Here is a 21,300-nt window from a genome sequence, read left to right as displayed (position 1 = left end):
CAGTTGCCGCTGCAGGACAGGGCACAGGTTGGCACCCCGCTGCACCTGCCGGCACCCACTGGGCCCCACCGGGCACCCGCCAGCATCTGCCGGCACCCGCCGAGCGCCCACGTCCCCCTCACCTGGGCGCCCGTGCAGGTGCGGAGCTTGGTCACCACCACGTAGCAAAACTTGTGGCCCTCCTCGGTCGTGCCTGTGGGGACGGGGGTGAGGGCTGGCACCGGGGGGTCCCTCTGCCACCCACCGCCAGCCCTGGGGCACGTGGCACCACCCTGGTGGGGTGGGCATGGCACCTCTCCAGGCTGCCCGGGGTGGCTGAGGGACCCAGGGGGGCAGAGGGTGTCCCCATGGTGTCCCCGCAGGGTGGGCAGTGTGGCGGGCACTCACCAGGGTGGCTGGCGGAGGCCGTGCCCAGCAGGGCCAGGGCGAGGAGCAGGCAGGGCTGCATGGCGGGGCTGGGGACACTGGCACCCTCAGGCACCACTGGGAGATGCCATGTCCCCAGTCACCCTCTGCTACCCCGGGGCCACCCCCATGTCCCCAGTGAACCTTTGCCAACCCCAGCATCACCCCGTCCTCCCCACGTCCCCTGTGCCCCCCCCCATGCCCCAGGGTCCCTCTGCCACCGCTGGTGCCACCCCCATGGCCTTGGCACCCTCGTGCCACTCCACGTCCCCTCTGTCCCTCTGCCACACTCAGTGCCACCCCGTGTCCCTCACCCCCATCCTGCTCCTCTGCCCCGCCGTGTCCCCACTGTCCCCCCACCATCCCCAGTGCCACTCTGTGCCCTGTCCCCTCTGCCCCTGCTGCCACCCCCATGGCGCCCAGCCCCCCATTGTTGCAGCATACGTGCACAGCCTTAATGATAAGGGGGCAGCCCTACCACCTCTCTCTCCATTGCACCTCTCTCCCTTGTCGCTCTCCGTTGCCTCCCTTATATCTTCCTTGGCAACGATCACGTCTGCTCACAATTCCCTTCACCTGTTTCTGTTCTTGAATCAGCTGGTGCTCATTAGGCCACCTCTTAATTCTTCTCCACATCTCCCCCTTGTTGTTTATGGTTTTGTAGCATTGCCAAAGTCCTATCCGAAACTCCCAATTCCAGAATTCTTCTCCACACCCCATGGCTCTGGTTCCCCACTGCCATCCCTGGGGCCACCTGGTCCCCTGGGCACCCTGTGCCACCCTGTCCCCCCCACGTCTCCCTGGCACCCCAGAGCCACCCGTGCCAGCCTCAGGGACACCCACCCCAGTCCTCAGCCCCGGCAGCTGGCGGCTGAGCCCACCCCGCTGTCCCCGTCCTCACCTGGGGGCTGGGGGCCTCTGCCCGCTGTCACCCTTATATGGGTGACAGGGCCACATGTCCCCGCCATAGCCTTGCACCATCCTACCATGGCCTCCACCCACCAACTGCGGGTGACACCTTATGGGGGCACCCCGGGGGGTCCTGCCTGCACCCCGCCTGGCCCTGCCTGGCACGGGGGGCACCCACCGGACCCCTGGGGATGGGGACAGGGGGCTGTGCGGTGGGTGGCGCATGGGCCAGGGGTGGGGGCTGCTGGAGGGGTGCATGTGGCGTGGGGGGGGGGCTGCGGGGGGGTGGGGTGCACATAGGAGGGTGCTGCAGAGGTTTGGGGTGCACAGGGCATGTGGGTTGGGGCTGCGGGGTGGGTGTGTGGGTCGCAGTGGACCCCGGGGGGGCTGGGGGGTGCTGCGGGGTTGGGGTGCTGATACCATCTCCCGCCGGGCAGCGCTTGCCCAAGGGCCATTTCCTCCCCAACGGCTGCGGCCCCTGGGGTCTGGCCTGGCCGTTGGCCCGCAGCCCCCCCGGCCTGACCCCCAGGCGGCCCCTGCCCCTGCCCTGGGCCCCGCGGGGCTCATGGCTCAGCACCCACAGCCCCCACCCCTGGTCCCCCTCACCCCTCTCCTGTGCGCCCCACACGGCCCCACACGCCCCCCACAACCCCCATCCCCTGTGCACCCCACACCCCAGCACGCCCTCCCTGGACCAAATGCATCCTGTGCACCAGCCAGGCAGGGTGCAGGCAGGGCCCCCTGGGGTGCCCCCTCCCGTGCCCAGCAGTTGGTGGGTAGGGGCCACAGCGGGGCAGGGGCTGGGGTGGCGCAAGGCTGCAGCTGGGGACACGTGGCCCTGTCACCGCTATAAGGGTGACAGCAGGCAGAGCCCTCCAGCCCCCAGGTGAGGAGCAGGGACGGGGACGGGGACGGGGACAGCGGGGTGGGCTCAGCCGCCAGCTGCTGGGGCTGAGGGCTGGGGTGGGTGTCCCTAAGGCTGGCACGGGTGGCTCTGGGGTGCCAGGGGGACATGGGGGGGACGGGGTGGCACAGGGTGCCCAGGGGACCAGGTGGCTCCAGGGATGGCAGTGGGGAACCAGGGCCATGGGTGGCATGGGCGGGCTGGGGGCCATGGGGGTGGCAGCAGGGGCAGAAGGGATGGGGCATAGGGTGGCACTGGGGATGGTAGAGGGACAGTGGGGACACGGCGGGGCAGAGGAGCAGGGTGGGGGTGAGGGACACGGGGTGGCACTGAGTGTGGCAGAGGGACAGAGGGGACGTGGAGTGGCACGAGGGTGCCGGGGCCATGGGGGTGGCACTGAGGGTGGCAGAGGGACCCTGGGGCACAGGGGATGTGGGGAGGACGGGGTGATGTGGGGGATGGCAAAGGTTCACTGGGGACATGGGGGTGGCCCTAGGGTGGCAGAGGGTGACCAGGGACACGGCATCTCCCAGTGGTGCCCGAGGGTGCCAGTGTCCCCAGCCCTGCCATGCAGCCCTGCCTGCTCCTCGCCCTGGCCCTGCTGGGCACGGCCTCCGCCAGCCACCCCGGTGAGTGCCCGCCACACTGCCCACCCCGCGGGGACACCGTGGGGACACCCCCTGCCCCCCCGCACCCCATGTGCCCGAGGTGACACCTGCTGGTGCCCCCAGCCTCCACTAGCCCCGAGGCAGAGGAGGTGGCGCTGGAGGTGCCGTTGGAGGACACCGGGTGCCCACTGGAGAGCGAGACACGGGCGCTCAGCATCCCTGACCCGCTGGCTGCCACCACCTTCCGCTACGTCATCGTCACACGCTGCCAGACCTTCCACGACGCCCAGGTGGGCAGGGGGTGGGCAGGGGGCTTTGGGGCCAGGGGGCACCGTGTGCCACCCGGGCGTCCCTGTAACCGATGCCTGTCCCCCTCCACAGCGTGTCTGTGCCCAGTGCTACCGCGGGCGCCTGGCCTCCATCCACAGCTACCACGCCAATGCCTGCCTGCAGCGCCAGGCGCAGCTCTGCACCAACCGTGGGCAGGTCTGGATCGGGGCCATCACCCAGCCCGTGGTAAGGGACCCCCTGCGCCCACCACCCCACCCCGGCATCATGGCACCCTGCCCGGCCTGGGGGCACCAACCCTGTCCCAGCCTCCCCAGTGCCCATCCCTGGGTGCCCCAGCTTAGTCCCAGTGTCCCCAGTGCCCATCTTCAGGTGCCCTAGCCCTGTCCCAATGTCCCCAGTGCCCATCCTTGGGTGTCCCAGCTTAGTCCCAGTGTCCCCAGTGCCCATCTTGGGTGTCCCAGCCCTTTCCCAGTGTCCCCAGTGCCCATCCCTGGGTGCCCCAGCTTGATCCCAGTGTCCCCAGTGCCCATCCCTGGGTGCCCCAGCCCATCCTCCACCCTGCCATCCCCCGGGCCCCCCATGCCCTGTTCCGGGGGGTGTCCCCATGCCCTCGACCACCCGCGCAGGGCAGGACCGTGAGCTGCCAGTGGGCAGACCGGAGCCGCTGGAACTTCTCGCACTGGCTGCACGGCTACCCGCTGCACTCCCACCGCTACTGCACCTCGCTCTGCACCAACAGTCAGTGGGGCGGGGGGCGCGGGGGGCTGCGGGGGGCCTTGGGGGGGCTGTGCTGGGAGCCTTGCCCATGAGTGGGCGGGTGAGTGGGGAGGGTGCTGGGGTGTGCTGGGGGGGTGGGCCCGGGGGGCTGGGGGCTGGTGTATGGCACTTTGGGGGGCTGGCACCAGGGGGGGTAGGGTCGGGTCCCTGGGGGTTTGGGGCTGGTCCCTGGGAGTTTAGGGTGGGGTCCCTGGGGTCTGGGTGCTGGTTCCTGGTGTCTGGGTGCTGTTGGGTGCCAGGGCTGACGCCCCTCTCCCCCCCAGATGGGCGCTGGAGAAGCCTGCGCTGCGGGGTGAGGCTGCCCTTCATCTGCGAGTACTGAGGGGCTCAGTCCCCCCGGGCTGCCCCCCAGCTCTGTGCCCCCCCCCGGCACCCCCTGCTGCTGTCGCCCCTGCTGGCCCCATGGGCAGGGGGCTGCACCCCCACCCCGGATCTCAATAAAGTATCAGCTTTCAGGCTGGGTAGGTGGATGGGGGGTCCTGGGGGGCCCCGGCGTGGGTGCTGGGGCTGTAACGGGGGCGGTAGGAAGCACCCTGGTGTGCACAGTGGGCGGAGGTTTGGGGACAGGGACACCCCTGTACCCTGCATGGCCCCTGCATGGGCAATGGGGGGGCACAGGGTCCCCTCCCCAGGGGCAGTGGTGGCACACTGACACCAGGCCCCACGCCCCCCCCAGATTGGTGGCATCACCCTGACCTCCCCTTCCTCGCCCCTGTGCCCCAACCCTTCCCATCAGACCCCCCCAACCACCCCTCGCCCCCGCCCACAGGCTGGAGACGTATGGGTGCTGCGAGTTGAAGGTTTATTGGGGTGGGGGGTGCAGCCCCCCAGCGTGGGGCCAGCTGGGAGCAGGGAGGTGCCGGACGGGATCACAGAGGTGGGGGACACCGGGGGGGTGAGCCCCTCAGTACCCGCAGGTGAAGGGCAGCCAGCCTGGCTGCCCACGCCCCCTCCCCCGCACCCATCGGGGGGAGAGGAGGGGTCATCCCTGGCACCCAACAGCACCCACTGCCCCAGGAAGCAGCACCCAGCCCCAGGGCCCCCTCCCAGCCCCCCCGGCTGGAGATGTGGGAGCTGCAGGGACCCAGGGTACGTGGGATGGGACCCCCCAGCCAGGTGGCACCTGCTGAGGGGAGCACTGGCCACCTGGGTCAGGGGGGGCAATGGGGCTGGGGCACCCTGGGGACACTGGGACAGGGCTGGGGCACCCAGGGTAGGCACTGGGGACACTGGGACTGAGCTGGGGCACCAAAAAATGGGCACTGGGGACACTGGGACAGGGCTGGGGCACCCTGGGTGGGCACTGGGGACAGGGTGGGCGGTAGGAGCCCGGTGGGGGTCCTGGCAAGCCCCTCACCCCCCGTGGCGATGGCCCCGGTGCAGATGAGTGGGCTGCGGACAGCAGCCAGGTTCCCGCAGTGGCACCAGGAGCACACGTGCTGGGGGTCATGGGGCACTGGCGGTCAGCGGGGTGGCACCCAGAGGGCTATGTCCCCCGTCCCCACACCGCGGGCATCCCAGCCCTGGTGCCCACCTGAGTGGTCCTTGGGGGACATCCCTGGGGCCCTGTGACCCTCTGCCACCCCTGGGGCCACCCCCACGTGCCTTGTGCTCCTCTGCCAGCGTCACCCCATTCTCCCCACATCCCCTCTGCCACGTCCCCATACCCCAATGTCCCTCTGCTAGCCCCAGTGCCACCCCCCTGTGCCCTGTCCCCTGTGCCCCTGCTGCCACCCCCACGGCCCTGACATTGTCCCCATGGCCTCCCCTGCCCCATGGCCACCAGCGTCACTCCCACTGCCCCCTATGTCCCCTGTGCCCTGTGCCACTGGCAGCATGGGAAAGGGGGTGCCAGCCATGGGGGGGGCTGGGGGCAAAGAGTGCGGGGGGCCCCCCAGCTGGGTGCAGGCAGGGGGCAGCCCCACAGTGAGGGCAAGCGGGGGGCTGCCCCACGGTGCCCAGGGTTAGAGACCGAGGGAGAAGGTGCCCGAGTCAGTGGACTGCTTGTCTCGGCTGCAGCCCCCCAGCGCCCCGGGGGGACACGCCGTGGGGCTGGTGGGGGGTGCGGGCACGCCAGCCTCTGGCACCTGTGGGGCAGCGGATGGGCGCCGCGTTAGTCTCTGCCCCATAACCAGGGCGCCTGGGGGGGCTCAGAGACACTGTCTGCACGTCCCCCCCACCAGCCAGCCCCACACATCCCCCAGTGTGTCCCGATCCAGCCCCACCGGAGGGGACCCCGGCGTGGCCCCGGCCCCACGGCTGACCTCCTCGAACTTGCGGGCCTTGTAGTGCTCGGCTCCCTTCAGGAAGTTGAGCAGGATGATATCGCAGAGCACCGTGCCCTGGGGGCAGCAGCGTTGGGGTGGGGGGGCCCCGTGCTATGGGGCACCCCCCGGCACCCCTCAGCCCCCCACGGAGCCAGGCTGCCGTCACCCTGGGGCTTTGCTGTGTCCCCCTGCCCCACGGCTATGGGGTTTTCCTCTATCCCCGTGCACCACAGGTATAGGGTTTTCCTCCATCCCCCTCCCAATCACTACGGGCCATCACTGCCCCCCGCCATGAGGTGCACAAGGCCTCTGCCAAGCCCCGCCCCCGCCCCCAGGAGATGCCACTGCATGGAGGCTGAGAACGGCCACAACTCACCACGCCAATGGAGGTGAAAGCTGCCACCGTGTTGATGAGGGTGGGGACAATGCCGAACTTCCCGGCCTGGGAGTGCAGAGACACCCGTTGGAGGGGGGTCCCCACCCGCCATGGCCCCTCCAGGGTCCTTGGGAAAGCCCCGAGCCCCGCACGTACGTTGCCATACACCAGGACGTCGAAGCGGATGCCGAAGGCCTTGGTGAGGGTGCGGCGCTCGGTGCCGTCCTGCCAGCGGTAGTACCTGGCGTGCCTGCGCGGGGATGCGGGGGACGGGGGCCGTGCCAGGATGTGCACACGCGTGTGACGCGCGTGTCTCCGTGCGGTGGCGCGTGCCCTACCTGAAGTTGTAGCCGGGGGCGGGGGTGCGGGCGAGGCCGTCCAGGCGGGTGAAGGAGTAGCGGGGCAGGCAGCGCTCCCAGGCGTGGTCCAGGTCGCACACCCACCCGATCTTGATGCCCAGCACCCCCCCCTGCCCACCCCAGCGTGAGCGGCGCGCTGTGGCCCCGCGGCCCTGTGTCCCCACATCCCATGTACCTGCATCCCACATACCTGTGTCCCCATGTCCCCACATCCCTGTGCCCTGCATCCCATGTCCCCGTGTCCCCAAGTCCCACATCCCTCTGTGTGTCCCCGCACCCCACGTCCCATGTCCCCATGTCAGTATGTCCCACATCATCCCACATCCCAAACCCCGTGCCCCCACATCCACGTCCCTGTGTCCCCACATCCCCGTGTCCCCATGTCCCCGTGTCCCCACATCCCACGTCACCACATCCCCAAGTCCCACATCACTGTGTCCCCAAGTTCCACGTCCTACATCCGCGTCCCCACATCCCGTTCCCTACATCCCACATCCCTGCATTTCCATGTCCCTGTGTCCTCACATCCTGCATCCTCATGTTCTCATGTCCCCATGTCCCACATCCCCGTGTCCCCACATCCCACATTCCCATGTCCACATGTCCCATGTCTCATGTCCCCACACCCCCATGTCCCATGTCCCTGTGTCCCCAAGGTTCCATGTCCCACCTCCCTGTGCCCCCACATCCCCATGTCCCCACATCCCACGTCTCACATCCCCCATCCCCACGTCCTATGTCTCTGTCCCCATGTCCCCATGTCCTCACATCCCACATCCCCGTGTCCCCATACCCCATGTCCCCACGTCCCCTGTCTCACGTCCCACCGCCCACTGGCTGTGTCCCCGCGCCCCGGCTCACGGTGGCGGCCAGCGTGGGGAAGTCCTGCCCGGCGAGGCGCACCACGTCCCCCAGCCGCAGGATGGGGCAGAGGGGCTGCCGCTCGGGGTGGAACCGGCACCGCCCCAGCTCCCCCCCGCTGCCGGGGGGCGGCAGGTTGGCCCTGGGGGGGCACGGGGGGACACGGCCATCAGCCAGCCGGGCTGGGGGGGACATGGCCCCCCGGCCTGTCCCCGCGTCCCCGGTGCCACTCACTTCTCGAAGCCGAAGAGCGGGAAGCGGATGCTGTTCTTGATGAAGAGGGTGAAGTTTTCGGCCTCCAGCATGACGGGGCTGGGGGAGAGAGGGGGTGTCCCTGGGGACACGGAGGGGACACAGGGACCCCTGCCCCCCCGTGTCCCCGGTCACACTCACACGTCGACGGTGTCCACCTCCGGCGGGCACCAGCCCCGGATCTCGCAGGTGCGCAGGGTCCCGTTGTAGGGGACGCAGCGCCCGGTCAGCACCCCTGCCGGAGCCCCGGTCAGTGCGGCGAGCGGGCGGGCCTCAGCCCCCCGCCCCCCATCCCCGGGCGGGCCCCTCACCGCTGCCCGTGGCGGGGCTCTTCCCCCGGCAGTCGCGGTCGGCCGTGCAGCGGTACTCGGCTTCGCTCTGCGGGGGCGCGGTGAGCTGGGGCGGGGGGCACAGGGGGACACCGCAGCGCGTCCCCCTCCGCCCCCCAGCCCCGTACCTCCGGGCAGACGCCCTGCGCCTGGTTCTCCGTCAGGATCTGCTTGGTGACCACCACGAACACCGAGGTGCCCTGGGGGGTACGTCACCGTCACCCTGGCCGCCCCCCGCGCCATCCGAGAGGGGAAACTGAGGCAGGGGAGGGACCCCGGTGCCCGGAGCCCCCTCACCTGGTGGGGGGTGACATAGTCGGCTGTATCCAGCACCCGGCCCGCATAGTGCCCGATGCCCTTGACCTTGGTCACCACCGAGGACTCGATGACGGTGTCCCGCACCTGGTAGGCTTTCTCATGGAGGAACACCCAGCTGGGACAACACCCGCAGGGGCTGACGGTGGGGACAGCCGCTCCCGCCACCCCCACGGGACCTGCCTGGGCCCCCCATCACCTCCAGCCCACCCAGAGCTGCCGGAGCCCTGGGGCACCAGGGGTGCCAGAGTGAGTGGCTGCCGGTCCTCCAACAGGCGCTTGTCACCCACCCGCACCCTGCCGGTGGCCACTGTCACCCCCGGGGAGCACCCGGGGTCAGATACCCGCCTCCCGCTGTGGCCGTGTGCTGCTCCTGCCCCTCTTTGTCACTCGCACCAACAATGTCCCCCACCTGTCACCCGCACTGAGATGCTCTCCTTGTTGTCCTCCTTGTGTCACACACACCAACACAGCCACCCCCGTCACCGACACCGGCACGCTCCCCTGGCTGTCCCCATCGTGTCACCCACACCGGCACGCTCCCCTGTCTGTCCCCCCCGTCACCCGTGCTGGCACACCTGAGGCTCCCGACACTGACACACTCATCACCCCCTCCTGTCCCTCCTCCACCCCGTCACCCACTCCTGGCCCGGCCACCCCCCTGTCCCCGCAGCGCTGCCCAGGCCGTCCCCTCGCTGTCACCCCACTGCCACGCGGCATCACCCCCCGTCCCCCATGCCACTCCCGGGTGTCCCTTGCAGCAGCCCCGTCACCTCGTGCCACCCGCTCCTCAGCACCAAGTGACGCCCGGGGCGAGGAGAGGTGACAGCGAGGGGGCCCGAGGGGGGTCTCACCCGATGAAGTAAGTGAGGATGAGGAGCTGCACGCCGCGGTTGATGGCCCCCACCACCCAGCTCTTCACCACCACCGACTTGGTGGTCTCGTAGGAGAAGAAGTCGGTCACCCAGCGGGTGCCGGGGCGCGGGGGGGGCATGGGCAGGGCGGGGGGCGGGCAGCGAGGGGGAGCGGGCAGCGAGGGGCTGCGGGCAGGGCAGCAGCAGGCAGGATGCGGGCAGGGTGCGGGCAGGGCGGGCAGCGAGGGATGGTGCAGGCAGGAGCAGGCAGGAGCCGGCAGGGTGCGGGCAGGGCGGGCAGCGAGGGATGGGATGGTGCAGGCAGGAGCGGGATGGTGAAGGCAGGAGCAGGCAGGAGCCGGCAGGGTGCGGGCAAGGCGGGCAGCGAGGGATGGGATGGTGCAGGCAGGAGCGGGATGGTGCAGGCAGGAGCAGGCAGGAGCCGGCAGGGCGCGGGCAGGGCGGGGGCAGGGCGGGGGGTGGAGGCTCAGCCGGGGGGGCGGGGAGGGGTCGCACCCCCTTCCTGGGGAGGGACGGGGGTGCAGGGGGCGGGCGGGGCGGGCTGTGCCGGGGCCCCCCCCCGCTCTGGGGTCCCCTGTGTCAGGACCCCCTTGGGGCCCCCCGCCGTCCGGACGCGCGGGGGGGCCGGGGAGCCCCGCGGGGGAGGGCGCTGGGGGCACCCCAAGTTTGGGGGTGCCCCGAACTTCGGGTGCCGGGTTTTGGGGGGCTCCGCCGGGGGGGGTGCCCACGTGGGGGGTGCCCCGTGCGTGCGGCCCTCAGGTTTTGGGGGCGCCCCATTTTTGGGGTGCCCCTATTTTGCGGTGCCACACATTGGGGTGCCCCCATTTCTGGGTGCCCCTAATTTGGGTGCCTCTTGTATGGGTGTCCCGTTTTGGGGGCACCCCATTTTGGGGGTGCCCCCCCGAGCCCTCGCGGTGACGTCATGGGCCCCTCCGGCCAGCGGCCTCCTGCCTCTCTATGGTGCCAGGCGCGGCAGCGCGGCGGGTGAGGCCTCGGGCAGCGGCCGCTCTAGCCCCCCCGCCCCTACCTCTATGGCGGGGCGGGCGCGGGACGCCGCGTCCTCTCTAGCCGGAGTCCTCCGGGCGCTCTATGGTCCCGCCCACGCCAGTGTCGCGCGGTCCTCCCGCGCCCCGCGATGGCGCCCAGAGCGGCTCCTCTCTATGGCGGAAGTGGGGGCGGGTTCCGGCGGCGGCGGCGGCGGCGGGGGGGAGGCTCCGCGCGAGGTTCGTGTTGCGCAGGCGGGAAAAGTGGCGGCGGTGCGGGGGGGCCGGGCCCGGCCGGGCCGGGGGGGGCCGCACCGGGGCGGGGGGGAGGGGGGCCTGGGGAGGCGGCTGGGCCCCGGGGGAGGGCAGGCCCGGGAGGCGCCTGGGCCTCAGGGGCGAGGGGTTTCGGGGGCTGGGAGCAGCGAGGGGGGGGAATTTGGGGTGCGGGGGGTGGTTTGGGGTGCGGGGGGGCACCGGGGAGGGGAAGGGCAGGGCTGGAGGGACCGGGGGCGATGGGGGGGGACACTGGAGGGGGGCCCTGGGGCCGTGGCACTCCTGGGGAAGGGGGAGAGGGGTCCGGGAGGGGTCCGGGTCGCCCCCCGTGAGTGCGTCAGGTGCCGCCCGGAGGGGCCTTGTCCCGGGGGGGGACGAGGAAAGCGGGGCTGGGGGCGGGAGCAGGTTGGGGGCGACAGAGGTTTGGTTTTGGGGGTGCCGGCATGGGTGTGCTCGCAGAGCCTCCCCGTGCGGGAGGGCCGGGAGCCATCCTGCCCCCCGGGGAGCCCCTTCGCCGAGCTCTGCTCACCCTCCTCTCCCCCCACAGCTGCTCTGTCCCTGTCCCCACCTGCCGCTGGCCCGGGGCATGCCGGGCCGGAGGGGGAACTGAACGACTCGCTGTGCTCGGCCTCCTTCCCCTCCCAACGCCCAGGTGCCGCCACCTCCCCCAGCCGCCATGGCCGACACGCTGGAGTTCAACGAGATATACCAGGAGGTGAAGGGGTCCATGGTGAGCGAGGGGGAACACGGTCCCCGGGGAGACTTGCTTGGGCCCCAGAGGGTGGCACATGGCGTCGAGACCCACTCTCCCAGCCGGAACACTGCAGGGCGCTTCCCCCCTCGCCGGCGTCTCTTCCGCTGCCTCGTCCTGGCAGAGGATGTTTTGCTGATCTCACCTGGAAGCGGGGAGCGGAGGCGCTGCATTTCCAGGGCTGAAGGGTTTTGGAGCATCGATGGGGGCTTTTAGTGCCAGCCCATTGCGGAGCAAGCGAGGTTGCGGTTGGGAACGCTTCCAGGAGGAGGGAGAAGGGATGCCAGCTCTGTGCGTCCACCGTAGCTGCTGCGCGAGGCCTGTTCCGGTGCTGGGGAGCTGGGGGGGGGCTTGCAGTGGTGTTGAGTGTCTCTGGGTCACCCTGCACCCTCTGGCTTTTGGGACATTGTCCCCAAAAGCCCAACAGAGCTACAGCACTGTGGCAGTACCAAACGTGCTGGAGACTGTCTTGTGGCTACTTGAGTCCCGAATTCGAGTGGCGAGGAGCACGTGAGGACTAAAGCAGGTGGGCGGTTGGGGAAGTCGCCTTGTTTCGCCTGGAGGGGTTGGCAGCTGTTGCACCCGAAGGGCGGTGGTTGCCCGCGCCGGAGCTCATTGGTGTGGTTGGGCTGCATTGGTTGCCCGCTCCAGAGCCTGTCGGTGTTGTTGGGCTGTGTTGGTTGCCAGCTCCAGAGCCCGTCGGTGTCATTGGGCTGCGCCCCTGCGCGCGGGGCGAGCCGCCCCCGCCTCACACCTGCCTCTCCCGCCAGAACGATGGGCGGCTGCGGCTGAGCCGCCAGGGCGTGATCTTCAAGAACAGCAAGACGGGGAAGGTGGACAACATCCAGGCCTCGGAGCTGGCCGAGGGTGTGTGGCGGCGCGTGGCGCTCGGTCACGGCCTCAAGCTGCTCACCAAGAATGGCCACGTCTACAAATACGATGGTTTCCGGGAATCGGTGAGTCCCCCGGCCCCTGCCTCCCTGGGCCGTCCTTGTCCCTGGCTGGCGTCTCTTCTCTTGCTGGCTTGTGCTTGTCCGGTATTGAGCTGCGCTCGCTGTGAGTTTCACAGCACTGACCCCCCCCAAGAACAGCGCTGACCCCTCAAGAACAGCGCTGACCCCCATTTTTCTTGCTGCTTCCCTTGTGCTGGGGGGCTGCATCGCAGTTAGAGGCTCTGGGCATCCCCTGCCTGTATGTGGTGGTTTCTGACGGACGTTCCCTCCTTCTCTGCCCAGGAGTTTGATAAGCTCTCAGATTTCTTCAAGGCCCACTATCGCCTGGAGCTGGCGGAGAAGGACCTGTGCGTGAAGGGTTGGAACTGGGGGACGGTGAGGTTTGGAGGTGAGTCGTGGTGACGCCGTTACTGGGGAAGGGGAACCTCCGTGCCAGGTGCAGCCTGAGGCGGTGGGGCTGGTCTGGTAGCCACCAGCGTGGCCATTCCTGCAGCGCCCATTCCTGGGCAGCAACCCGATTTCGAGCAGTGTCCTCGGGTACAGCGAGGATGATGGTCATGCCAGGAAAGCAGGAGGTACCTGCGGGCCCCAAGTGCAGGCGGAAGGTTTTGCAGGCAGGGAACGCTCAGCGTAAAAGAAAGGTTGGCGTGGGAGCTGCGAGCATCTGGCAGAGCCTGCCGGTTCCTGAAGGAACAGGGGAGCTGGCGGACACTCGTCCCTGGTCTGGGACCAGGGGAGCACAGAACAGACGGTTTGCTCCTGTTCATTTCTGATCAGTGTCGATCTCTGGGGCCGTAGCCAGAAAGAGAAAGCCTGGAAAGGTGGGAGGGAGCATGGGAATGCAGGGGGGCAGAGGAGAGGCATTGCTGGATTTTGGGAGAAGACTGAGGCTGCTGCTGGAGATGGGATCTAGGAGGACACCGTGGTCTGCCGCGCAGGGTGGACCTTAGGTCCTGGTCCCTGCCTCATAGCGCGGTGGTTCTGATCCTGCTGTGATGGGCTGCGTCCCCCTTCCCGCCCCTGTAGGGCAGCTGCTCTCCTTTGACATCGGGGAGCAGCCAGTGTTCGAGATCCCCCTCAGCAACGTTTCCCAGTGCACGACGGGCAAGAACGAGGTGACGCTGGAGTTCCACCAGAACGACGATGCCGAGGTCTCACTCATGGAGGTTCGCTTCTACGTGCCCCCGACCCAGGAGGACGGCGTGGACCCCGTGGAGGTAAGCGGGGGCCAGGGGGCAGCGGGTCGGACAGAGGCGGGAGCTGGGTACCCTCACCCGGCCGTAACTCCCTTCCCTTGCAGGCCTTCGCTCAGAACGTCCTCTCCAAGGCGGACGTGATCCAGGCCACCGGAGATGCTATCTGCATCTTCCGGGAACTGCAGTGTCTGACGCCTCGCGGGCGGTACGACATCCGTATCTACCCCACCTTCCTGCACCTCCATGGGAAGACCTTCGACTACAAGATCCCCTATACGACTGTGCTGCGCCTCTTCCTGCTCCCGCACAAGGACCAGCGGCAGATGTTCTTTGTGGTGAGGAGGAGACGAGGGGTCTTCCCTCCCCCAGGGAAGGGTGGCAAGTGATGGGTTCGGGGGATTTCAGGTTCTCGCCTCCTCTTCTCTTTTCAGATCAGCCTGGACCCCCCGATCAAGCAAGGCCAGACCCGCTACCACTTCCTTATCTTGCTCTTCTCCAAGGATGAGGACATCTCCCTGACCCTCAACATGAACGAGTGAGTTCCTCTCCTGCCAGGCCACTTCCTTGACCCCCTCCGTGGATCTGGGGGCTGCGGGGAGCTGGCAGGGAGGTAACGAACCTCCTGGGTTCCCGTTCTCACCATTGCCCTCTCGTTTGGCTGCGCAGGGAGGAGGTGGAGAAACGCTTCGAGGGAAGGCTCACCAAGAACATGTCGGGCTCCCTCTATGAGATGGTCAGCCGGGTCATGAAGGCGCTGGTGAATCGCAAGATCACCGTGCCTGGCAACTTCCAGGGGTGAGGTGTGCTGCTGCCGGCCGAGGGGGGTGTGGATGGTGGAACGTGGGATCTCCCTGCTGCAGGAAAGGGTGTGGAGATTGGGAGAGGTGCAAAGCGTGCCTTGTCCTCCCTAGGGCAGGAGAAGCTGCTGGGTTGGTAGTCTGAGGCCAGCTGTTTGCGATCCCTCCCTGACTGGCAGCAGGACCGGCCCCTCTCTTTCTCTCTTGTTCCTGTGGTCAGGGAGAAGGGGCTTTGTCAGATCTGTGCCGCGTGCCAGGGGAGCAGCTGACGGGCTCGTCGGGGCTGCCGGGGTCCTCTGTCTGGCCGTGGGGATGGGCACGGCGAGGGCGTTTGCTCCCTGTGGGTGTAAGACGGCTGTGTTCGCTCTCGCAGACACTCCGGAGCCCAGTGCATCACCTGCTCCTACAAGGCCAGCTCGGGGCTTCTCTACCCGCTGGAGCGTGGCTTCATCTACGTGCACAAGCCGCCCGTGCACATCCGCTTCGATGAGATCTCTTTCGTCAACTTTGCCCGTGGGACCACCACCACCCGCTCCTTCGACTTCGAGATCGAGACCAAGCAGGGCACGCAGTACACCTTCAGCAGCATAGAGAGGTGGGCGCGGGGCGCGGGGCAAGCTTCGCCGTGCCTGCCGGGCTGCTCTCTGCGCACTGGCACCCCGGTTGCCACCTGTCCCTGACCTCCCCGCCTGTCCTGCAGGGAGGAGTATGGGAAGCTCTTTGACTTCGTCAACGCCAAGAAGCTGAACATCAAGAACCGAGGCCTCAAGGAGGTACCTGCTGAGCAGGGCTGGTTCCCCGTGCCCCGCTGGAACCGCTGCCTCGCCGGCTCAGGGGGGAGAGGGCTGGGGGCTGTCTTCTCTCCAGAATTTTGCTGCTTTTCCCTTTTTTTTCACCTCTCTTTTCTCTCCTTGCCCTTGTAGAGGAAAAAGGTCCGTGCGATATCCCTTCCTCTTTCTCCTCTTCCTCCTCCTGGTGCAGGTTTCCTCTGCATGGCCGTGGTGGTCCCTGACTAAACCCAGTAACTCTGGCATGATTTGCGAGAGGGGCCCCCCCTAACTCAGATAACGATTCTGCCCCTCTCTCTGGGGCCCTTGCGGGGAGAAGGAGGGGACGTGGCGGGTGTCCCGTCCTCCCCGCCCCGTGCATGTGCCGGGGGCCGTACCCACCTGGGAGCGTGCCAGGAGTTGCCGTTTCCAGAGGGGGTGTGCGTGCAGGTGGGGGGAGCGCAGGGAGCGGCTCTCACGCTGTCTCTCCCACAGGGCATGAAGCAGAGTTACGACGAATATGCTGACTCTGACGAGGACCAGCACGATGCCTACTTGGAGAGGATGAAGGAGGAGGGCAAGATCCGGGAGGAGAACGCCAACGACAGCAGCGATGGCTCTGGGGAGGAGACCGGTGAGGGCTGACTCTGGGCGGGCGTGAGGGACTGTCAGGGGGGCTGTCTTCAGTGCTCAGGCTTCTTCCCCCGCTCTGGTGAAGTCCTGTCCGTCCTCGCCTTCCTATAAGCTGACCCCTGCTCTCTCTCCTTCCAGACGAGTCCTTCAACCCCGGAGAAGAGGATGACGACGTGGCTGAAGAGTGAGTAGAGGCTGGGCAGGGGTCTGTCTAGGGGGGGCTTTTGGAAGGAGCTGCTTGAGGGTGTCATGTGGGGGCAGCGGCGGCGTGGGGCTGTGTGAATGTTGGGGAATGCTGCAGGCACAGCTAGTATCACTCTATACATCCCTGGACTTAAAAATCTTGAGAAGCGGGTGCAGTTCTGGGCACTCTCTGATATAACGACATTATACAGCTTGAAAGGGTTAGAGAAGCGCAGTCGGGGGATCAGATGGCTTCTGGATGAAGCCTCAGCGGTGTCCGCACCAGCGCGAACGGCCGTTGTGTGTGAATGCCGGGTTCAGCCTGACAGGAGGAGGTGGATCTTGGTGGAGTTGAGCCGTGTGGCATTGAGTGCCGAAAATTTACAGGAAGTGAGAAAACGATGAGCCGTGTTCGTGGAAGGAAAGTCCCCTGAGAGCTGTTAAGCACGAACACAACAGCTTCAGCTCAGGAAGTGTCTGAATTATGGGTTGCTGGAGGCTGGGAGAGTTCAGGGGCAAGTCTTGCTGCCTGCTTGTCGCTGCTACATCTCCCCCACCTCGTGCTTCATCTTTTTCGGGTGGGGGTCTTGAGCTGTCGCTGAAGCCAAGTACCTCCACACAGGTTTGACAGCAACGCCTCGGCCAGCTCCTCCAGCGGCGACGGCGACAGCGACCGGGACGAGAAGAAGCCAGCTAAGAAGGCCAAGATTGTCAAAGACCGCAAGCCCCGCAAGAAGCAGCCTGAGGTGAGAGATTGCTGCTGGCGGGTTGGGAGAGCAGGACCCGCTCCTGGAGCACGGGTGGTTGTTCCCTGTTGGGACCAACACCAGGGAGATGCAGGTCGCAGCCCATCAGCTGAGCTGCTTCACCCCAGCCTTCTGCCTTGGCCTGATCTGGTGCCACCACCTCGCTGTGCTTTGCCCCGGCAGAGTCGGTTGTCCAAGCCTGACTTCGCTGCCTCCTGCAGCTGAGTCTAGGTTGAGTCTCTTCCAAAAGGCGCGTTGTGCCCGCGCCTGGCCAGCCCTTTTGGTTGTTGGGGGACTTGTCTCCAACAACCTGTCCTTTCGGCTTTTGTGGGTGTGACCTGACAACCCTTCTCCCCTGATGGTGTAGCTGAATTGCTGGTGGGATGTGGGAGGCGAGCTGAGACCCAGCCCCTCATCTCGGGGCAACCCCAGGTCCCGAGGTCTTTAATGAGTGCTGCCGCCTGAGGCTGTCATGCTTGTTCTCTCCGCTCCCTACTTCCTAGAGCAAGAAAGGGAAAGACCCCAATGCTCCCAAGCGGCCGATGTCGGCTTACATGCTCTGGCTGAACGCCAGCCGTGAGAAGATCAAGTCAGACCATCCTGGCATCAGCATCACAGACTTGTCCAAGAAGGCTGGGGAGCTCTGGAAAGCCATGTCCAAGGAGAAGAAAGAGGCGAGGGACGGGGCATCTGGGTTGCTCTGCTGGTGGGGAGGCCTGAGCCTGGCCTAGGAGGGGAAGACCGGGCATGAGGGGGCCTGGCAGGCTCTCACGTGGTCTTGGGAGCCTGGTGCTCCATCGATGGGAGGTAGGGAAGGGAGTGCAGCAGCGGGGCGGTGATGGTGAGCTGTTGTGTGAGCGTAGGCTTCACCAAGTGGCGAGGGACGTGGTGGGAGTGCTGGCGTGGTGCGGCTGGGGATGGTGTTGGCTCTGGCGGAGCAGATGGTGGTGGAGGAGGAGAGAGGCCCCGCTAACCCTGTGCTCTTCCTGCAGGAATGGGATCGCAAGGCGGAAGACGCCAGGAGGGACTATGAGAAGGCCATGAAGGAGTACAGCGTGGGCAGCAAGTCAGAGAGCTCCAAGATGTGAGTGCATGGAGCAGAGGGCTGGCGGGAGGGGTGGCAGGGCTTCGCCCCTCCAGAATCGGGCTGTTCCCCAGCCGTCACGGTGCCTGGGCCTCTCCAGGGCTGGGGCGGGTGTGAAGAGCGTCCTTGGCTCTGCGGTGCCAGAGACGGGGCTGGGGGGCTGTCAGCAGTGTAACGCTTCTCCTCTCCCTTCCACCCTCCCAACACACGTGCAGGGAGAGGTCTAAAAAGAAGAAGAAGAAGCAGGAGAAGCAGATGAAGGGGAAAGTGGAGAAGAAAGGTGCCACCTCCAAGTCTTTGTCCTCCATCAAGTCCCCTGCCAAGAATACGAGCGAGAGCTTCAAGAGCAAGGAATTTGTCTCCAGTGATGAGAGCTCCTCCGGAGAGAGCAAGAAGGAGGTAAGGCTCTTGGTGGGTTGGCTGGGCTGGGTCTCCTGGCCCATCTTCCTGGGGGAATGCTTCCTTTGTCCCTCCGAAGGCGGCCCACTCCTCCCACCCCTGTAGGGGCTGGGGCCCTCTGGTACCTCTTGTCTGTGGTACGCTGGTCACGTCCCTCTGGGTGCGGGTGGCCTGTCTGCGTGCTACGCATGTCCCCAGGTCCCCACTGCCACTCCGTCCCCGCTGCGGGGCGCGGGAGAGGCGGGGGAACGGGAGCTGCTGCCCTGACCTCGCCCCCTGCCCGCAGGACTCGGAGGAGGAGGGGGTCGCCAGCCTGCCCCCCAGCTCGGAGGAATCTGCGTCTGGCTCGGATTAGCCCCGTCCCCGGCTGGCTCCAGGCTGGTTCCCAGATCAGCGAGAGGACCGGGCGGGCCGGCCCCGCGGCAGGGACCTGGGTCTTGGGCTCCGGCCGGCTCCCAGCCCACCTTGCCAGACTTCGCGTCCTGCCCCCCACGCCGGGGAGACGGGGGAGCGGGGTGGGAGGGCCCCCGGCCCCCCTGCCCCAGCCCTCGGTGCCTGGCTGGGGGAGTGAGACCCCGAGGAGGAGGGGGGCCCTGGAGGGGCCTCAGTCCCACCTCAGCCCTGTTTCGCATCAATTTATTTTTTTTAAATACTCGGGTTTGTTTCTGTCTCTTTTCTTTCCTTGTTGTTTTTTTTTTTTTTTTTTGTATTTTGGGTCTGTTCACATGGCAACTCGGATTGAATAAAAAAAAACCCACCGAGAGCGTGAGTGTGGGTGCAGCGCCGGGCAGGGAGCGGGGCCGGCTCCCCCGTTCCTGCCCTCCCCGGCGGCGGGGCCCCGGGGCCGGCTCGCGCCCGCCCTCCTTCCCCGCAGCTGGCCAGAGCCCCGCTCCCGCCTTGAGCGGCGGCCAGCGGCTGAGCTCACTGCCTGCCCTCCATTAGCGGCCCCCAGCCCCGCCGAGGAGCCGTCGGGCTCCTAATGGAGGCCCCCCGGTCGATCCTGATGCGGTTGGGGTTTTCTCCACCTCCCTGATGAGCCGCCGCGGCGGGGGAGCTGGCGGGCAGCAGGGCCCTGATCCGATTAGCGCCGCTTCCCTCGGCCGGTGATTGCGGCCGCTTCCCGGCCTGGCTGCGGGAACCGGCCCCCGGGGACGGGGCGAGGCCAGGCTGCCCGCTCCCCCCGCCGGCCTGCTCCAGCAGCGCCGTCCCGCGCCGGGGCCGGGGGCGCGGGGTGCTGCGGGGCGTCGGGCGGGGAGCACGGGGTGTCCGGGCAGCTGCTGCAGCGCCGTGCTGCGGGCGCGGGTGTGCTGCCGTGGGCGGCTGTGCGCTGCAGTGGGGTGCTGTGAGCGGGCGTGGGGTGCCGTGGGCGGCTGTGCGCTGCAGTGGGGTGCTGTGGGCGGCTGTGCGCTGCCGTGGGCGGCTGTGCGCTGCAGTGGGGTGCTGCGGGCGCCTGTGTGCTGCCGTGGGCGGCTGTGCGCTGCAGTGGGGTGCTGTGAGCGGGCGTGGGGTGCCGTGGGCGGCTGTGCGCTGCAGTGGGGTGCTGCGGGCGCGGGTGTGCTGCCGTGGGCGGCTGTGCGCTGCAGTGGGGTGCTGTGAGCGGGCGTGGGGTGCCGTGGGCGGCTGTGCGCTGCAGTGGGGTGCTGTGGGCGGCTGTGCGCTGCCGTGGGCGGCTGTGCGCTGCAGTGGGGTGCTGCGGGCGGGCGTGGGGTGCCGTGGGCGGCTGTGCGTTGCAGTGGGGTGCTGTGGGCGGGCGTGGGGTGCCGTGGGCGGCTGTGCGCTGCAGTGGGGTGCTGTGGGAGGGCGTGGGGTGCCGTGGGCGGCTGTGCGCTGCAGTGGGGTGCTGTGGGAGGGTGTGGGGTGCCGTGGGCGGCTGTGCGCTGCAGTGGGGTGCTGTGGGAGGGCGTGGGGTGCCGTGGGTGGCTGTGCGCTGCAGTGGGGTGCTGTGGGAGGGCGTGGGGTGCCGTGGGCGGCTGTGCGCTGCAGTGGGGTGCTGTGGGAGGGTGTGGGGTGCCGTGGGCGGCTGTGCGCTGCAGTGGGGTGCTGCGGGCGCGTGTGTGCTGCTGTGGGCGGCTGTGCGCTGCAGTGGGGTGCTGCGGGCGCGTGTGTGCTGCTGTGGGCGGCTGTGCGCTGCAGTGGGGTGCTGTGGGCGGGCGTGGGGTGCCGTGGGCGGCTGTGCGCTGCAGTGGGGTGCTGTGGGAGGGCGTGGGGTGCCGTGGGCGGCTGTGCGCTGCAGTGGGGTGCTGTGGGAGGGCGTGGGGTGCCGTGGGCGGCTGTGCGCTGCAGTGGGGTGCTGTGGGAGGGCGTGGGGTGCCGTGGGCGGCTGTGCGCTGCAGTGGGGTGCTGTGGGCGGGCGTGGGGTGCCGTGGGCGGCTGTGCGCTGCAGTGGGGTGCTGTGGGCGGGCGTGGGGTGCCGTGGGCGGCTGTGCGCTGCAGTGGGGTGCTGCGGGCGGGCGTGGGGTGCCGTGGGCGGCTGTGCGCTGCAGTGGGGTGCTGTGGGAGGGCGTGGGGTGCCGTGGGCGGCTGTGCGCTGCAGTGGGGTGTCCATGGGGCGGGCAGGACCCGGTTGCACCGCAGGGTACCTCCCATCCTGGCGGCGGTGCACCACCAGCACCCCAACAGTCGGGCAGCGGTGGGAGCCCCTCTAGCGCCCTCTCGATGGTAAACCCAGCCGCGGGAGGGGCGGGGCAGGGCGCCTCTCTAGCCCCTCCTCTCAGTGGTCCGCCCGGCCACGCGGCGCCGGGGCCGCTCTGGCCCGCCGCTCTTGCTGGTTGGCGTAGGGGGTGGGGTGGAGGGGGGAGAGGGGCGTGGCCAGCGGTGGGCGGGCGGGCGCGCTCTCATGAATATGCAGGAGCAGCGGCGGCGGCGGCGGGTGAGCGGGGGTCGCTCCGCTGGGCCGGGCCTACGGGGAACCGGGATCCCCCCCGGGCCCGTTGTGCCCGCCGGGGCCGAAGCCGCGGGTCCCCGCGGCTTCGGCCCCGGCGGGCACAACGGGCCCGGTACCGCCTCC

General features: G+C 68.3%; 3 protein-coding genes across 14 annotated transcripts; 2 read left to right on the top strand and 1 right to left on the bottom strand.

The window, feature by feature from the left end:
• Positions 1-2,696: 2,696 nt before the first annotated feature.
• On the top strand, positions 2,697-4,336 carry PRG2 (proteoglycan 2, pro eosinophil major basic protein). Its single transcript, XM_075163756.1, has 5 exons — positions 2,697-2,847; positions 2,950-3,116; positions 3,208-3,342; positions 3,744-3,855; positions 4,158-4,336. Exons 1-5 carry the CDS (start codon positions 2,787-2,789, stop codon positions 4,214-4,216), a joined length of 534 nt encoding a protein of 177 aa, XP_075019857.1. The 5' UTR covers positions 2,697-2,786; the 3' UTR covers positions 4,217-4,336.
• A 332-nt stretch (positions 4,337-4,668) lies between these two features.
• Positions 4,669-9,854, bottom strand: P2RX3 (purinergic receptor P2X 3). Of its 10 annotated transcripts, XM_075163754.1 has the most exons (12): positions 9,508-9,854; positions 8,636-8,771; positions 8,467-8,538; positions 8,321-8,387; positions 8,151-8,244; positions 7,992-8,069; positions 7,758-7,899; positions 6,876-7,006; positions 6,694-6,787; positions 6,538-6,603; positions 6,159-6,236; positions 5,745-5,981 (listed from the first exon to the last, which is right to left on the bottom strand). In XM_075163754.1, exons 1-12 carry the CDS (start codon positions 9,645-9,647, stop codon positions 5,859-5,861), a joined length of 1,221 nt encoding a protein of 406 aa, XP_075019855.1. In that variant the 5' UTR covers positions 9,648-9,854; the 3' UTR covers positions 5,745-5,858. The 10 variants fall into 10 exon arrangements, with proteins under 10 accessions (XP_075019854.1, XP_075019855.1, XP_075019852.1 ...); XM_075163751.1 differs by having other exon boundaries at positions 6,538-6,787; XM_075163753.1 differs by lacking the exons at positions 6,159-6,236; positions 7,758-7,899 and having other exon boundaries at positions 4,669-5,981; positions 6,538-6,787.
• Positions 9,855-10,634: 780 nt separating this feature from the next.
• SSRP1 (structure specific recognition protein 1) lies at positions 10,635-18,947 on the top strand. 3 transcript variants are annotated; one of them, XM_075163734.1, is made up of 17 exons: positions 10,635-10,751; positions 11,332-11,514; positions 12,306-12,491; positions 12,771-12,876; positions 13,515-13,705; positions 13,789-14,019; positions 14,116-14,219; positions 14,351-14,479; positions 14,855-15,076; positions 15,182-15,254; positions 15,744-15,882; positions 16,020-16,065; positions 16,687-16,810; positions 17,314-17,484; positions 17,803-17,894; positions 18,110-18,293; positions 18,580-18,947. In XM_075163734.1, the coding sequence occupies exons 2-17, from the start codon at positions 11,461-11,463 to the stop codon at positions 18,646-18,648; spliced, it is 2,121 nt and encodes a 706-aa protein (XP_075019835.1). In that variant the 5' UTR covers positions 10,635-10,751; positions 11,332-11,460; the 3' UTR covers positions 18,649-18,947. The 3 variants fall into 3 exon arrangements, with proteins under 3 accessions (XP_075019835.1, XP_075019837.1, XP_075019836.1); XM_075163736.1 differs by lacking the exon at positions 18,580-18,947 and adding an exon at positions 18,492-18,575 and having other exon boundaries at positions 10,657-10,751; XM_075163735.1 differs by lacking the exon at positions 10,635-10,751 and adding an exon at positions 10,763-10,784.
• Positions 18,948-21,300: the final 2,353 nt, after the last annotated feature.

Source organism: Calonectris borealis, chromosome 14, assembly GCF_964195595.1.
Source record: "Calonectris borealis chromosome 14, bCalBor7.hap1.2, whole genome shotgun sequence".
In the NCBI taxonomy this organism is placed as follows: Eukaryota; Metazoa; Chordata; class Aves; order Procellariiformes; family Procellariidae; genus Calonectris; species Calonectris borealis.
This window is presented reverse-complemented; position numbering and strand designations above follow the sequence as displayed.